Source organism: Solenopsis invicta, chromosome 7 (genome assembly GCF_016802725.1).
Source record: "Solenopsis invicta isolate M01_SB chromosome 7, UNIL_Sinv_3.0, whole genome shotgun sequence".
NCBI classification, from domain to species: domain Eukaryota; kingdom Metazoa; phylum Arthropoda; class Insecta; order Hymenoptera; family Formicidae; genus Solenopsis; species Solenopsis invicta.
Window position 1 is genome coordinate 13,311,506 of NC_052670.1, and position 18,265 is coordinate 13,329,770.

Sequence of the window (18,265 nt, forward strand, 5' to 3'; positions counted from 1 at the left end):
AAATCGTACTAATTTCTTGCACAATGCAATTTTATTGTTCACTTTTTTTAAATATAATTATATTCTTCCGTTTCAATAATTAAATTATTCTCTCAGAATATGTATGCGCAAAAGAGATAAATAAAAACGAATATTGTTTTCGCTTTCTTTACATTATATTCGGAAGTGAACTTCAAGAGAATTCATCAACCTGGAACGGGCAATTTTCCTCATTTTTTAAATTATGCGTGGGATTTGCTCCGAGAATTTATGTTCATTGTAATATAATCTGTTTACTACGCGTGGAACTTTATCGCAAAGAAGAACAGTCTGGTAACATCCAGTTCGACTGCTCTCTTGCGATTATCTCCGGTTTTAACTTGTCCAATCTTAAGTAATAAAATTTGTTATTAAGATTACATAAGTAAAAAAGCATTTATATTATATTATTTATATTATCGCGATCAATAATGATTCTACTGATATTGTGTTTGTTTTGCAATAAATATAAAAAATGGTAAATTTTATATCCTAATTGAAGTCCTATTTGGTGTTCACACTTTCTTCTGGGAAAAATTAAACAATCATTTTGGAGTATTTATTTATTTCACCATGATTTTGGAAATGCAGATTTTATTCAATATATTGTTAAAACGAGCCATAACTCTAATTTCAGGAGCGCGGTGTTCTTCCCAAATACCCAAGGGTGTCTCCAGTCATCAGACCTTCGCCGTCCAGTTCTGGGTCAAACCTAGACTGTTCGTCGAACACGACCCTTGTGACGAACACCAGTCCCTTCAACAGCCAGACCGCTCTTATCACAGAGAAGAAACACTTCTCTGGGAACACCAACAAGGGATCCAATCATTATTATGCCGAGAACTTGAGGAACAATCATCAGAGGGCCTTAACCAGGTCGCGGATCTACGATCCGCTCAACAAAAATCAAGACGTCGATTACAAACAGCTAGATCCACTTCTATCAAGCGAGCAAAGTTCGAGCATCAACATTCTCATGGATCCCCAAGACGTGAAACTGCCGAAGGACTTGCAGGAGCCCATCCGACTGCCGTCCTCGGAGTTCCAGAGGGAACCCAAGTCGTCCTGGATACGATATGCCGCCCAGGTAAGTTTTCATATATCCATAAATTTATTTGAAATTTTCTACAACACTTCTTCAATGCCGATTCTTCAAGCAATTTAAAATCAATTATATTTTAAAATAAAAAGACACCAAAATATTTTCCTTCATTAACAAAAATTAATAAAAATAAAATTAACAGAACTTGCGGCTAAACCAATGATAACAAGCTTATTCTGGAAATTCTGTTTTGAAATATGAATTTCAACCGTTGTTTCAAGTAGCAAGGCAGAATATGTTATCAATAGGAACTTAAAATGATGAAACCAAAAAAAGTTGCAAATCACACATTTTGAGAACAATCGATAATTATCTCATAAGCAATATTTGCAAATAATACAGAAAGGACCTCGCACGTGTTCCTTGCACATATCATCGTTGCCTATGCGCAGAATGTATTTCTACAAATTATTCGTTCCCTAAACCGTTCAGTACAACTAAGTTGCGGTTCGAGTACAACATATATAATTAACGTAGATTATTCGACTTTATTAATTGAGAATCTTTCTTCCTGCGTTACTGTTGGAAATCGTGCTTTCGAGAATAAACTGCTAGATTTAAGGACGCGCGCGACCTGCAGTAGTACGACCACACGTAGGGTCCGTCAAATACCATGACGATGCAGTCGCCCTTCGTTCGTGCGCCTTACAAAATTTGCAATATTGTAGCAACATTACATGTTATCTATTTGTAGAAACTGTAATATTTTTCTTGTAAAAATTGTAATTTTTTAATTAATTACAAACTGTAAAATCACGTCTATGCATGAAAATTACTTTGATTACATTTATTTTTTGTTTTTATTTCACAACAAATCGTAAGATGGTTAACACATTGTTAATTAATATTTAAATAAGTAAATAAAATTACTTGTTATATTTATATTATGAATAATAGTCTCTTATTAGTTAATAAAATTATATCTGCGTTTCTATTTATATTAATTTTTTATATCCATCAACACAGAGATATATAAATCTAGCATTAAAAATATGAAGCATTTTTTTCAAAAGTATAAAGTCAGAATAATTCTTGTTGAAACTAGTAAAGTCCTCTTAGAACGTTTTTTGCATTAAACATTTTGCTCTATTATATGTACATGCACAGCTTATGGTATGCTGTCTGTTATGCGATAAGAATGATCGGCACAATAACAATGCAAGAACAAGAGGATAAGCGAAAAGCAGACGCAGCTCTGTAACAAATATTGCGGCCTTGCGTAGTATTGAACACTGCACTTTCTTTGTGGTTACCATTCGACATTCATGGTCGATGACAATATCAACGTCTTCAGAATTATGATATTACATTATAGTACTGCATGGAATATAAATTTTTAATTTACTTGAGCCATAAATATTAAAATCAGATGAAATAAGTTTCATATGTAGAAAAAAAGATATAAAAGTTGCATGTTACAATAATAACTCTCTAACTAATCAAATCTCTAAGTATCCATTAATGAAATAATAATCTCTTTAATAATAAAAATTTGTTTGATTTCGATTATTCAGTTGATAATTCTGCATGAATAATAGACTTTTAAAATTTACAAATTTTTATCTTTTCGATTTTAAATCACTTGCACTCCAAATTTTATTTATGTGTTAAAATTTAATAATAAACGATATATAAAAAGTTCAAATAAAACGAGCAAACAATTGGGTGTTAAAATAGTTATGTGCCTTTAATCTTTAACATTAAGTAATGTACGACGTTTTAACTTTACAAAATCCTGCTTTTTAGCACACATATAAATTGATTTAAAGTCCATAAAATGAGATACATAAGATCTCTTGGGGAGATACATAATAATGTTGATATTTTAATAATTTAGTTGTATAAAAAACATTTTATCGAATAAATGTAAAACGTCACGTTGCAAGTAATGTCAGTACAAGCAGTAAAATTAAGTAAAATCTGTAAAACAGTCATGATGGATTCGTCGTTTCCTGTTAGCGAATAAATTAAGTCTGCTTGTTGAAAGACATAATGCAGGTATCTTATTATCGACGTGGCATCAATCCAATAATCTGACCATATTTATTTTAAACATAATAATTTCCATAATTAAAAAACCTTTTGGTTGCAAAATTAATTTGACATAATATAAATGTTAAAACTTACATATGTATTGTTTGGATCAAATTTCATGTAACAATGATAATGTATACAAACTCTACAAGTCAGTGTGATTTTCAAATTTATAATTAAATCTATAATGATTCAAACGGATGTTAGGCATTGAGATGTGATAAGTATGGTAGTGTTACATGATTTACATAATTTAAAAAAAATGTAGCTAAGATGTAGCCCTAATAATCCTGTAATTAATATATCTATCCAATGTTTTAATAAAAATATTCCGTGTTCTTCAAAATAATATTCAATAAATTTAAAGTTATAACAATAAACTTTAATTATAAATTCTTTTTTAATTCATACAAATTATTATATTATTTTGTAAAATTTAATTGTTAATTTTCGCTAACTTTAAAATATTTCAAGTAAACAACCCCTTCATATTTAAATTTCAGACTTTTGTATCTTTTAACAACCAGACTCGATTTATTCGTGAACAGAAAACAACGAATCAATCATAATTATGTTTAACAAATTTTAACTTATTTTGATTTTATAACTTGCGTTAACTACTTGTAACAATTGACTTTTTATATCTATGCTATAAAACGTTTTTTATATAACTAAATTATTAAAATATAGACATTATGTCTCTTGAGATTTTATGGATTTTAAATCAACTTATACACGTGCTGAAGAGAACTCTGTGAAGTTAAAACGTCATATATTACTTATTGTTAAAGATTAAAGAGACATTATTATTTTAACATCTAATTGTTTGCTCATTTTGTTTGACTTTTTTTCATATATCGTTTATTATATTATATTATTACTTTTTTTAATTCATCTATTCACGTATTTATACTTGTACACTTGTACAACTTGTTTAATATTCATAATCAAATACAAAGAGCCATGTGAAAAAACATTTAAATTTGTCTAAAACAATATTCTATGTTATATAATGATGAATATTTGCCAAGCAAGAAATAAACCTTCGTTACACGAACAATTGCGTTAGATATAGAAAGAAGTGCAGCTGTAATGGCTAAATTCATCAAGCTATCTTGTTAAATCTATTTAATGAGCACGATCGATGCAAATGTGGAACATCAATATTAATTAATAATTCCAATAAAGTGACATGACATTTAAATCCACACGGGACACGTAAGATATAATTAAACATTATTTTTTTGTGAAAAATGAAAACGATTATTCGTATCAACATTTATTTGGGAAAGCAAAAAATTCAGAAATTCATTAAACGTTTTCGATTTTTAGTTTTTAGAATTTATGTCAATTTGTTAAAATTTAGACATTAAATAAAATAATTGTTATATACAGGGTAACATTACAATGACATAAAAAATAGATGACGAAACCATAAAAATTATGTGTTTAATGAAGAAAGGATTAGTTCTACCGTTTTTTTTCTTTGCTAGCAATTTGCCGAGATGATGAGATAATAATCCTAATTGGAAATCTCTTTCTTACTATATATATTCAATAAACTCATTATTTAATACAATCGATATGAAAACTGGGTTATTCGCCCCCCTCCCTCTCTCTCTCTCTCTCTCTATATATATATATATATATATATATATGTATGTACAACCGAGTATAACCCAGTTTTTATATCGATTGGCAAATTGATAAACACATTTAAAGTAACATTGTTGTTATTGTATTGAATAGTGAGTTTATTGAATAAATAATAAAACATTCAAGTCTTTATTGAAACAGTATACATAATGCATACTGTATCAACAAACTCTTTACTATCAATATAATCTTTATCGACACAGCGCAAACATATCAATAAAGAATATCTAGTATAAACAGAGAATATATGTAATACGTTACGTACATATATGAAACTTTACTTATTCTTATGAATAAAATTAGAATGTGTGTATAAAATTACCTATGAAATTATTATTTGAACACTAAGGTTAACTATGACCATTGTTGGTTATTTCTTGATTTTAGTTCTAGTTTCAAATATTTGTAAACAGAAAATATGAGCTGCTTATTGCAGAAATTGTTCAACTGCTAATAGTTTGGAATTCGGTTTCTTATTTAAAGCGTTAATGAATTCATAAATTATTAACTTATGAACCATTAATCGTTAAAAACAGAAACCCAAATTTTGATAAGTAATTAAGCCACTTTTACAGTAAACGTTTCATACGTGAACAAAATATTTTCAAAAATAAAACGATACCATCGCAAAAGAGCTTTAGAGACACCATGATTTTTATGTTGAACGAATAGGTCACATTCTTGTAGGGTTTCAAAATTCCTTCAGAAAAATCTATGTAAAGACGCACGTATATCCCTTCGTTCGAAATTGGAATCACGTGTCGCGTCGAAGACGCAAGACGAAGGCACGAGACGTAAGCGCCTTGTCAATTTGACGTAATCGCGGATCATTCGATATAGGAGTAGTGATCTACGAAGTTTTCAACGACGTGGCTTGCAAAAGGGAAGGGATGGCCGGCCCCCAGCATCGCTCTCTATATAAAATCATCCGGCACGGTCCACAAGTGTCAATAGCTTGTATTATACTGCGACATCGAAAACTTCCATTCGCGTCAGTGCGTGATCGATATTCAGTTCGTTGATCGTCGATTAAGACGAATCAATATCGGAATCCTATCAGAGATATTAATCTCTGACGTCTCCACGCGTGCAAGAGTGAGTTTCTCATCCCTCGTTCCGAACGCAGTCGGGACCCTCGAAGGGTCAAGGCTCGGTTAACCGACTCCTTCTGCGAACTGCATTTTCCGAGACTATTCACAACCCTGATTCGAGAACACGAGTTTCCGAGTTTGCGGACCTTCGGAATTGATCCATTCATCGCTACTCGATAGAATAAGCAGAATAAGTAGAAGAAAATAATGACGTTTCTCACAATTTGACAGATTTTTGATCGAAATAAATCAGATTATTGTTAGATTTAGCCTGTCGCAGATATTCTGATAATATCCAGTACAATCGGGAAGTCTCGCGAGTTACGCGAATGTGGTGGTCTTTACGTTACAATTACGTTACAATTGGAGAGTACTATTGTTTGTTTCGTTGGACAACAATTCGTTAAATCAGTCCTGAAATCTTGCTCACAAGAAAATCGTGTTTGCAATCGGATTACAGAATAGTATTACAATAGGTTTCTCGATTTATCCGTAAACATGAAGATTCTCCTACGAGCGGACACTTATGTAAACATCGAGCTGCCAGTAAACGCACCGGCAGCAAAATGCACGTTCACTCAGGTAAAAATCAATTTGGATCAGAATCTTTTTATTTTGTTTTTTCCTTTGGAAATTTTTTAAATTTCTTTGGAAGGTAAGAAAAGATGCTTCGCAAAAGACAGCAACAATAAGTGAAAGTAAAGTAAGAAAAGAAGCATATGTACTTTAGGACAATAGGCTGTGCTGTAAATAATTAAATAATGTAAAAAAAATACACGATAACATTCTGCATAATTTTCAAGAAACATAACTTGATGTGGCATGAATCGGACTAAAATTGATAAATATTGTACATATAATTAAAACTTGTTTATGTAATTGTATACTCATTGACACCAATTACTAATATTGTTTTAATTTTAGGAGCTTCTCTAAAATTAAGTTATAGAAATTTAAGGTACATTACCGTGCTTTGAAACTTGTAGGAATATTTTAACCTCGTAATATTAATTGTTTAATATAAAAAGACTATCCTAATCAATATACAATATTGCAATGAGATAAACACGTTTTTTCATATTAAAAATTATTTTCTCGAAAATTGCAAATATACAGTTAAATAAATTTTATTATTATCTTTTCCTTTTCTTCAAAGAGGAATCACTTCTTTTTCGGTTGCATAATTATTATTAATTATGGTTCTGTATATTGCAAATATTTAAGGTTCTATACACAGTAAATATTAGAGTCAAATGTTTATACAAGGATTGCAAAAGTAACATTTATATTTTCCATGTAAATATCGCAATCTTTTTTGTGACGTAATTTCTATGACGCAAATCATGACAATTGATCGATATCAGTTAAATTACTGCATCAATATCGACTGTTTGATATCTCAAAAGTAGATTCTAAACAATAATTGCGTTCACGAAGAAAATCTATTCGACAATAATGTTTAATCTGTATATTAAAAAAAAAGCACACAAAAATATCCTCAATCTCTATGTTTACATGATCATTTCTTCTCTACGCGAAAGATCTACGCATGCATTTATTCTGGCACCTGTTGACAATCCTTACAGAATTATCCTACAGATCGAATTTATTCCGACAAATTTAGCATCTGTTGGGATTTAAAGAGATTTTTAACCCTACTAAATGTACCTTTAAAGCTCACGTTTAGTCCTTCGTACATTTTTCATGCTGTTTGTAATTTGTTTGCAGATATTGGCTGCATTATCGGTGTCGCTGGGTTCGATGCAGGTCGGATATTCGTCTTCCTATACATCGCCAGCGCTGGTGTCCATGCGCGATAACGCCACGGCGACCTTTGAAGTTACCAAACACATGGTGAGTTCGGCAATCAATGACATTTTTTACACACCTAACTCGGACTATCTTTAACTTATATCCGGACACATTGAGAATTTATTATGTATACGGAAGGACAAATCGCGCGCCTTATCGAACACGTGCTTTGCATCTGCATATCTGTAGAATTCGCCAAGGAAAACAAATCTTTGACGAACTAGCTCTTATAAAACATTTTTGTTTTTTTCCCTTCTGACAAACATTTTCATACAAGTGTTCAGAATAAAGTTGCAATTTCCGAATGCTCGACTGTGAAATCGTATGAAGGATCTGATTTCATCGGAAGTGGAAAATTGAACACGTGGGAAGTGGACACGGTTTCTTGAACATACCGCCAATTATACGCCAATTATTCGTTTAACGATAGCGTAAAAACAGCATATTCGTTTATTTCCGTAGAATCGAGAGGCATTTTTTTTTCAAAAAATCGCCTGATACTTATTTTAGAAGCTATAAAAAATCTAGTTATACCATCTATATCTTAGTGTTTGAAGCTAGAGAACGAGTTTTCACGACATCGTTTTTACATCCAGATCGCAAACAGATATCGCAGTAGCGTGTATTTCAGCGACCGTTTAAAGACATTTTAATTAAATTCACGATGTCAAGGAAAAATCCGACGGAATTGTTTATTGGCGATGCATTGCGATCAATACGAAGTGGAAGCCGAAGCTAAGCGGCCGATGACAAACGACGTAACGCGTTGTAAATTACCGCGAGCAACGCGTGCGTATGAAAAGGTACGGCCTTCGCTATTCGAAGAGTCAATGGTTAATTGAAAGGTTTAATCTCAAGTGCGTCATTGGCGTCTGGTCAGGGGCACGATGACCTGATTGCGATCGTATTGGCGAAGGAGCCGTTGTGCCCCAGTGGCCGCGAACGCGATTGGCTGTTTTGCCGGACACGCCGACTCCGTCATGAAGCCTTAACATCGTGACGGAAATTGACCAGATATGTAAGTGAGCGTGAATAAGACGCTTCCGCATCCAAAAGCGAACGTTTGAGCCTCAGACGAGCTGCGATGTACATATAATCCTGTCACGCGCTAATATACTTGAGAATGAAAAAAAATAAATTACTTAAAAATCATTTTTTAATGTAATAATATACAGATATATTCCTCTAAATCATATCTTAGCATATTAAAAAAAAAAAAACAAAAACAAATTAGAAGTAATTTAGGTAATAATTTACATTTAATTTTTCTTTGTTCTTTTTATATGTTTGGAGGGATATATATGTATTAATAGTTATCTTTTGCATTATACAAATTATTTTTTTATATTTAAATTATTCTAAATAAAATATTTTTTAAATTAAAGAATTTTCTAATGAAAGAGATAATATATTTTACGCACTTTGATATACTCCGAAAGAGATTAAGATTTAAATAAATTTATCTATAATCCTTTACAAGGACTATCACAAAATACATTATACATTCGTCTTCTTTGATAGGAAAGCTGTTTTATAGCTGCTTTAAAATATAACTATTTTGATTGTGCAATTTATTTTTGTAACAACTCTCAAAATAATAATTTTTAATACTTTTCATTTTTTATTAAACTAAATGAATAACGCAAATGTGTAAAGTATCTAATAATTAATTAGAATTTAGAAAATAATGTTTCATTAAAATCTCTTATACTAAAAACACTTCTTCGCCAACCATTACTTCTTTCTCACAAGTTTATTTCTCTTTTATTTGTGTTATTCACATGTCAGTCTTAGTTTCATTTATTATTTTGTAACAACAATCATTCTACGTTTAATGACTCGATCAATTGTAATAAGAATTTCGTAACCATTTCTACATTGCGATAACTTAATTAAAACGCACGACAGCGAAAGACCAACCAAAATGATCGAGTTGCCCTTCGCAATTGTTTTCCTTGACATGTTTTTGCGGCTTCCCGACCTTATTTGTATTCGAAGGACCTGTGAATAAAATTATGTCAGTCTTGCTTCGGTGTATCCAACTATTATTCGAACGATGAATTTAAATGATCAAGGAAGACCGTCGACGCGCGCCGCATGATCATCAAATCATACAGTCGACCTAAATCTTTTTCAATTCTATCCCGAGTTGCTTCTGCATATAATAATTAGTTCTATACATAATAATTTTAATAATTACCGTACAAAGTACAAGGAATGTTTTTACATAAAATTTTACGAAAAAAATTTAATTACATTAAGAATTTAAGCTATGTTACACATTCGGGTAGGGTAGAGGTTTATTAAATTTCTGCACTAATATCACTTGCATGTATGTGCAGAATGTTATGCAGTTAATTTCGACATTTCAAGGAAAGTTTAACAGATGTTCAATTTAATAACTAAATGACAATTATTATAGAAAATATTCCAAACTTATAATTTCAAATTTTATGTCACAGAGCATGTGGATCGGGTCACTTATGCCATTGAGTGCACTTGTCGGTGGCATTGCTGGAGGGCCGCTCATCGAATATATAGGAAGGAAAAAGACGATACTTGTCACAGCGTTCCCATTTATCGGAGGTAAGATTATTGAAGTATGGCATACCCTTACGTAATAAAATATAATATACTGAGAATACATATACATATACATGATGCAATGAGCGAGCTATCGTAGCAAGTAACGTTATATAAGCCTCGTCGCATCTTAAAATTATTTAAATTGATTGCACGTGGTTTATTATAGAAAAATCTTGTATCTCGAATTTTTGCGTGGCACGTAAAAAGTAGATCGCGTTATATGATGATGCGATATTTATTACAGCGTGGCTTTTAATCACGATGGCTCAAAATATCCCGATGATACTGGCTGGGCGCGCGTTATGTGGTTTCGCCGTAGGAGTTGCTTCCTTAGCGTTACCTGTGTACTTAGGCGAAACGATACAGGCAGAAGTGCGCGGTACTCTTGGCTTAATGCCCACCGTCTTTGGTAATACCGGTAAGTGAAGAGTTAATCCTGCTATCGATTTAAATATTTGAATTTTACATTTATTGCCTCATAGAATTAAGTTTCGCAATTTGTTTATAAGTGTGTATTAAAAATGTTATTCAGAAATACGAATAAATATTCGTCTCTCGCTTAATCCATAAAGAAATTAATATAATATTTAAATATTCAACTCATTGATTTAATATATTGCTCAAATATAAGAAACAAATATTTATTTATTTATTCTTATATTCATTATTGTTTATAAATTGTCTCACAAACTCATAAAAGTTTCCTATTCGATGCGCAGGAATATTACTATGCTTCGTAGCGGGCATGTATCTGGATTGGAGAAACTTAGCGCTGATAGGAGCAATCTTACCGCTACCATTCTTAATTTTGATGTTCATAATTCCGGAAACGCCAAGATGGTACATTTCTAAGGGAAAATCAAAAATGTCCCGGAAATCTCTTCAATGGCTGCGTGGTAAAGATGCAGATATAACAGACGAATTGACTATGATCGAGAAATTGCATCAGGAGTATCTCGACAGCGAGCAAAACGCTTCTCAAAATATGTTCTCGGAGTTAACAAAGAGTAAAAACCTCAGACCCCTTCTCATTTCTCTGGGACTAATGTTATTCCAACAAATGTCCGGCATCAACGCAGTGATATTCTACACTGTGCAGATCTTCCAGGTATGTATTAATCGGTTACTCTTCTTTACTCTGATTCGCGAGTCCAATATTCAATAATTTTTAAACGCATTCTCAATCGAATTACAAAAATGAGACGACAAACTGATACATGAAATGTTAAATGTCAACTTAATCTTCAAAGTTTAAAAAATACAAGTCAGCACACAACACTTTTTTCTCAGGACGCCGGTAGCACAATCGACGAGAACCTCTCGACCATAATCATCGGCGTAGTGAATTTCATATCCACCTTCGTCGCCGCGTCCGTGATCGACAAGCTAGGCAGGAAGATGTTGTTGTACATAAGCGCCGTGTTGATGGCCGTGACCCTTTTCTCCCTCGGCGGATTCTTCTACGTGAAATCCCAAGATGTGGACGTGACGGCCTTCGGCTGGTTGCCGCTGGTCAGTCTGATCGTGTACGTAATAGGCTTCTCCTTGGGTTTCGGGCCAATTCCCTGGCTGATGATGGGTGAGATCCTGCCCGCCAATATCCGCGGCTCTGCCGCGAGCATCGCGACCAGCTTTAACTGGTTGTGCACCTTCATCGTGACAAAGACTTTCGAGGACGTTATAGGAGTGATCGGCACGCACGGTACCTTCTGGATGTTCGGCATCATCGTCGTAATGGGCTTCGTCTTCGTGATCATCAGCGTACCGGAGACTCGCGGCAGGTCGCTCGAGGAGATCGAAAAGAAGTTTACAGGTCCGGTTAGAAGGATGAGCGCGGTCGCCAATATGAAACCGACGCCGATGTCGTGCTAGCTGTTAAACTTCCGATCGCGGCTCGCAACGACAAAGAAATACTCGTTTGAGTAAGAAATAGAACGCATAACAGCGTCCTTCTAAGAGAAAGATTCCCTTACAGGTATGCTTTCTCTTAAAGAGAAGCCAGGTCCGCGAAGATTATACTTCTCTCTTCTATGTAAAGAGGAAGCGTATCTGTTCTTCTCTCTTGACGTTCTTGATCTTTCCCGAGATCTTCAGCTTGCTTTCGCAAGGTCTACTTGTTAATAACGTAGTTTGAGCGAAAGCGACTTGGAGATAACCGATAAAAAACGGAAATCGAATTATAGATCTGAATAGTATGTAGAAACACACGGACAAAAGCGGTTCTCACAAGATCCACATCTCTTTAAGCGAATTAGGTGGCATTCCATCATTTCATTGGCACAAAAAAATCAATCTTGAAAGTTGCCTAAAATAATTCCTCGACTGTACTTCTAAACTGCTAATCTCAAGATAATCTCAACAACAAAAAAATGCATTCTCTTCGTTCATTCGCTTTTTCATTTAGCCTCGTAAAACGTAACTTCGACAGATTTTGCTTTGACTTTACTGATGTCCAATGCGAGGATCAGAGTTAGGGCCAACCTTATCGAGAATTCAAATTGCGAGGTCAATTAATTAGCTTCGTAGGATATAAACGTGTTACGCTTTCCCAGCAGGGAAATGGCGCGAATGTGACTATCAGCTGTTGACTAGGTGTGTAGTTGTTTTTATTATTCCTGACAGTCCTACATGGCCTACCTCAAGTTGATACTGCTCTATTAGAATATAGCAGATAATATTGTCGTTAGAGATGTACGCGCAAGTTAACGTTAGTCGCGCGCGCGCGTTCCTTTTTTTTATAACGCAATTTACGTGTGACTGTGGTGCCGCATAGTTCTGTGCGATACGATTAATCACCATGTCCACCTTCAATTTGAAAAGCGTAATATCTATGTACTTATGTATATATTTGACGACCAAGAGGCCGATCTTTCGAACAGGGGCGACAATTTTCCATGTGACAATAAATCTTAAGATCTATCATGTTCTCATCATATTAATTATAAATTGTAAATAATCAAAGATTTGCACCGTAGTGATATTAGATGTATCCACGGTCGGAAATCATTGTTGTTAACTTCAATCGTGAATAATTATTTTTCTATCGCTTCTTTCTTCTTTTAAAATAAAATTTTTGAAAGAGAGAGAAAGAAACAATTGGACTGCGATTAAACTACGATTGTAGTCAAATAGCATCGAAGAAATTGATCAAAAGGGGAACGATATGATTCCTCCGGCAGTCCATGTGATCGTTCAAGTAATCTTCGTATTAAACAAATGATGCTTGGTATCGACTGTATTAATGTGGAATGTGATTTTAAATGTATACATACAAGTCAGACGATAATTTAAAGGTCATTCTACAATGGCAGTAGTAGTAGTGAATTAAGGAGTAAGCATTAGAAGTAGGCTACAGAATTAAGGTGTTCTTATGTTTGAGTGTCTATAACGGCGTGTAATAAAAGTTATAATGAATCAATCGCGCTAGCTTTCATATTATTATTGACCTCTCATTGGCTGAGAAAAAGAGTAGATCGTAAGAAATGAATTTCACCCATTTCGCTTACTCCGACGTTACTCCTTAATCTACCATAATATTATTACCACCATTGTAGATGGATCGTAAGTGTTATGATGTGCAGATATATATTTTTATTCTCTGAACCGAGAGATTAGAAAATGTGAGAGCGTAGTCGTAAAGCCAAGATAAAGTTTTTTTTAGGGGATTACGTAAGAATAGCGATAAAAGAAAGCCTCAGACAAATGTAAAATAATCGTCGTATCGCTTATGTTCGAAAGTTGGGGTAAAACTGCGTCGGGCACCTGACGAGTGTTGTTCCCGGTCATTTAGTAGAGAGCAATTCGCTGACAAATTGTTGTGTGAAAGATATTATAGAAAAACTATTTGTACATCTTACTTAAATTATTGATATATATTTATATATATATTTTTTATATATCAGCAATTTATCGCTTAAGATTATATAGAGAATTATACATTGTACATTAAAATTTATATTGTACATAGTTTTCATAGTAAAAAAGGCCTCAAAAATTAAAATAAAAATTGATTTTAAGAAATTTATTTTTAGAAATCTATTTAGAGGATATTTGAAAGAATGTAAAGCATTTAAAAGATATCGGCATTGTATTTTACGATGTTTAAACGTTTGCATTACCCACATGAAATGAACCATTTAAATGAGTTGTATTCAACGTAAATATGTAAATTGCAGTTTTGTTATTTATTCCGAGTCACTGCGTGTGACCGGGTGCAATCGTAGTGTGTTCGGCACAGTGCAGACTAAATACATATCATAATTGATAACTGACAAATAAGTTAGAACTCGTGAGTATCCGTTTTTGTAAGTTTGTCAGAGAGTGTGCCTGTAGTTGCGTGTCTGAATCGAAGGATTCCATTAGCAGTGAATCTCATTTTTGTATAGGTAAGAAGTATAAGAACGGCAGAACGGCGGAACATTTTTCGTAGTTTTTTCTCGCTCGTCAAACAATATCATGGTAAACATTTGTAGTGCTTGAAGTCTCGTTTTAACAGTAAAAGTATCGAACAAAATCCATAATAAAATCTCATTTTTAAATTATGAAAACTAACTGATACCAAACTAACAAAAGATTCATTCCTTTGCGATTGCGCAAAATATTCAATGTACGACTCACTCCAATATCATATAAAGCAATAAGTGCACACAATATCTTGGTTTATATAAAAATTGACTATATTACTCTTCTTCATTATACTCTCTCCTTCGTAGTACAATGACCAATTACAGCATTTCTTTGCTTCTCATATTTACTATTTATATTTGTTGCTATTAATATCTGCCGCTTATTCATAAGCTATTTGCCAAAGCACAATGAAGATGGCGGAATATTTTTGATAATTTAATACTCATGTTAAGTTTACGAGTAATCTGTAAGTTATGTGTATAATTTTAAGATTATATATAAATCTATATATAAAATGATAAATTTATGTAAAACTGTTCCCTCAATTTTTTCTTTTCCCTTTTCATCCTCATATATTAATATTAGTAATATTATTCAATTTTTCTTAAACGAATACGTGTATTTACAAAAAGCGATTTTTCAAACAATAGTTTTTAGAATATGGAAGTCGATACAAGCAATGCGATTAAACAATTCACGTCTTGTGATCGAGATAACATTAATTATTTAAGTACAAGATTTTGTTACTATACGTATTATCGTATAGCAATGTACATAATCTAGAAAAAAAATTAATGAATTTGTGCAGTTATAGTATAATAATTTTATATATTTTTTATCAATGTTAGTGAATTCATAAATTACATGATCACTAACACTCAGAATAAGTTAATATATATATTTTTTAATTGAATAGTTAAAATTAATAGATAAAAAATTAATTTAGTTATTTTAAAAATTGCATGAATAAAAAACTAGCTTAATTAAAGTGTTAAAATTAAATTAAGTTAAATTAAGAAATAATTTTTAAAAATATTTTTTATATTAAATTAAAATGTCATAATTTTTAAAAATTAGCATACTCTAAATAATAAAATATTTAAAATTACAATTGTGTTCATTAATTGAATGTAACCGGCAGAGTAGTCTCTTTCTGAATGTAACTAAGGTAGGAACTGCCAAAATTGCAACTTATTAATCACCAAAGATGACGTTTGATTGTATGTGTTTACTGTAATTCTTACATTCTTGTACATGTGAAATGCAAGAAATCTTTTTTCCTTTAATCTTCAGCAACACATAAATTTTCATTTTAAAAGTTAATATAATAATGTTAGTTATTATAATAATCAAAATTTCTCTAAAGCTTTTATCCTTAAAAAAAATCTCCTGTGATAATACAAAATTTGGGGGAAAAATAGCAACTTTGTAACAAACTTACATGAGCTTAATATGTCAACACATTAGGTGCTTTTCAATACACAGGTGATGCTGTGTAGCATAGTGTACAACCCAGTGCTTTCTATGACACAAGTCAATACAACTGTACATGAATAAATTGCTTTGACTGTGTTTTTGTTTTGTATCACTCTCTATATAAAACACAGCGTCATAACTTCATAGGACTTCATGATTTGGGTGCTTTCCATTTAATGGTACAAGTTGATGCAAACAACATTCTATGTTTTTTGGTATTCAATGTGTAATAAGATAGAATGATGCTTGTGTCGACTTATGTCACTAAATAAAAAGCATCCATTATTTATCACTTATAAATAGATATAAAACATTCATATGATATCATCAAATGACAAGTGATAGCCTTATGATATTATCATAACTTCCATTTTACTTGGTTCCATAGATACCAACATTACATTTCAGCAATAAAATATGACATTAAAATAAAAAAGCTAAGCAGCGTTTCAGCTACAAATTGACACTGTAACACTGTGTCACATAAGACACGACTGTGTTCCATTGTTGGAAAGCATCTGTTATCTGTTCGTTTCAGCTGCACTTCTTGCAACAGCCGATACCAAGGTGCCGATGCTAATACTTTGCACTGACAAACTGTTAGTGTGCCATTAACGTTTTATTATTTCTGTTAACAGAGATTAGCTTTGATCTCGATTTACTCTTTATCTTTTTCTAGTTCGTAGAACTAGAAAAATGAAAAGTTAAATAAAGATTAATCTATACTGGTAGAAGCGAACATTATTGAAACACAAAACGTATGTTTTAAAGTAAATGCAAATTAATTGATTCTCTTTGAGTAAATGTTGGCGTGACAACTATGATCAATGTAACGCAACGTTTTGTAGGCGAAGAAATTGACAAAAACATAACCAAAAATGTAACGCTTACCCATAACCTGGACTCTGCAAATGGCACATGTATCACACTCCACATCCCAGCTCCACATTGCCACAGCGTTCCATTTCTTCAAGGTAAACATTTTGTCATTCTTCTGATTGTCACCATCGACCCGGTCACCTGGATCCTGTTCGGAATCGCCCATGTTTTGAAGTTTTGAGGTTAGACTATCGCCAGTGAAAATTGACGAAAACGCGATATTGGCACACAATCAAATTTATCAGATCGCGAATTTCCAACGCGCACGCAATGTTCTGACAGTCAATTGTGTATTGCGAGAAATGTCCCGTTTAATCACGATCACGTTGTTGTAATTGATCACAGTCATTCACAGCGATCGTTGTTTGGACGTTTTCCAAACAGCCAATCATACCCCTATTATACAACGGGGCACATGTAAAACAAGCTGCTTAGTAGCAATTGAACGTGATTGGCTCTTACTTTTAGAACCAATTAATTGACAAGATTCAGCGGAAAAGATTAAGCAGAATGATTGACTTATAATTTTAAGACAAGTTTTATGACTTAAGTCTTTGTCTATAATAACGCATAATAACTGTTTTATGTCTCAAGTCTAATAGGCTTTCTACAATAAGCTATTAGTATCGGTATCATAAGTTATAAGCCATAAAAATTAACCAATCACAGTCAAATGTGAAGAGAATATTCGACTGTGATTGATCAATTTTTATGGTTTTTGACTTTTATGATATCGACTAATAGCTTATTTATCTGCCATTGCAACAATGAAATCTGATAAATTATTTATTGTTATTTGCGGGCTTTTAAAAAAATTAAAACAAAATCAGATTGCAAAATTGTATATTCTGAATCCAATTGCAAAAAAAAGAGAAAATCGCAATCCTGTAAAATAAAAGTAATAAACGCATAAAAGAAACTTGGATAGGATAGATTTTACGAGAAAATCGAAAGGAAGAAGAGAAGAAAAAGCTTGAGTATGGCCATGTCCACGATTTAGCTTATATGATTTTTCGAGACACCATATGCCATCTGTACAACGTGAACATACACTACGATGCCAATGTGTTTACATACAGTCGGTCAATACTAGTCATACCTCGAAAAGCACATCAATCGCGTCTGTTGGCACACCTGGCGAAGGGATGAGTGCCGAGCGCGCGTACACGAACTTTAAATTTTTCCTATCCTAACAACTTACGCG

At 32.8% G+C, this 18,265-nt stretch overlaps 2 protein-coding genes across 9 annotated transcripts in view; one reads left to right on the forward strand and one right to left on the reverse strand.

Annotated features, from left to right (window-relative positions):
- LOC105193944 (facilitated trehalose transporter Tret1) overlaps positions 1-15,243 on the forward strand; it is a 40,395-nt gene extending 25,152 nt beyond the window's left edge. For 5 of the 8 annotated variants that reach the window (XM_011158637.3, XM_011158636.3, XM_039451820.1 and 2 more), the window contains 6 exons: positions 656-1,105; positions 7,630-7,755; positions 10,176-10,299; positions 10,544-10,717; positions 11,019-11,407; positions 11,590-15,243. In XM_011158637.3, coding sequence (XP_011156939.1) covers positions 656-1,105; positions 7,630-7,755; positions 10,176-10,299; positions 10,544-10,717; positions 11,019-11,407; positions 11,590-12,171 — 1,845 coding nt within the window. In that variant the 3' untranslated portion in view covers positions 12,172-15,243. Of the gene's footprint in view, positions 1-655; positions 1,106-5,245; positions 6,484-7,629; positions 7,756-7,795; positions 8,732-10,175; positions 10,300-10,543; positions 10,718-11,018; positions 11,408-11,589 lie in introns of those variants that run through there. The other 3 variants (XM_026138855.2, XM_026138854.2, XM_039451821.1) reach the window with 3 other exon arrangements.
- LOC105193945 (RING-box protein 2) overlaps positions 1-17,483 on the reverse strand; it is a 58,998-nt gene extending 41,515 nt beyond the window's left edge. The window contains exon 1 of the mRNA XM_011158638.3: positions 17,074-17,483. Coding sequence (XP_011156940.1) covers positions 17,074-17,227 — 154 coding nt within the window. The 5' untranslated portion in view covers positions 17,228-17,483. The remainder of the gene's footprint in view (positions 1-17,073) is intronic.
- Between the last annotated feature and the right edge of the window lie 782 nt (positions 17,484-18,265).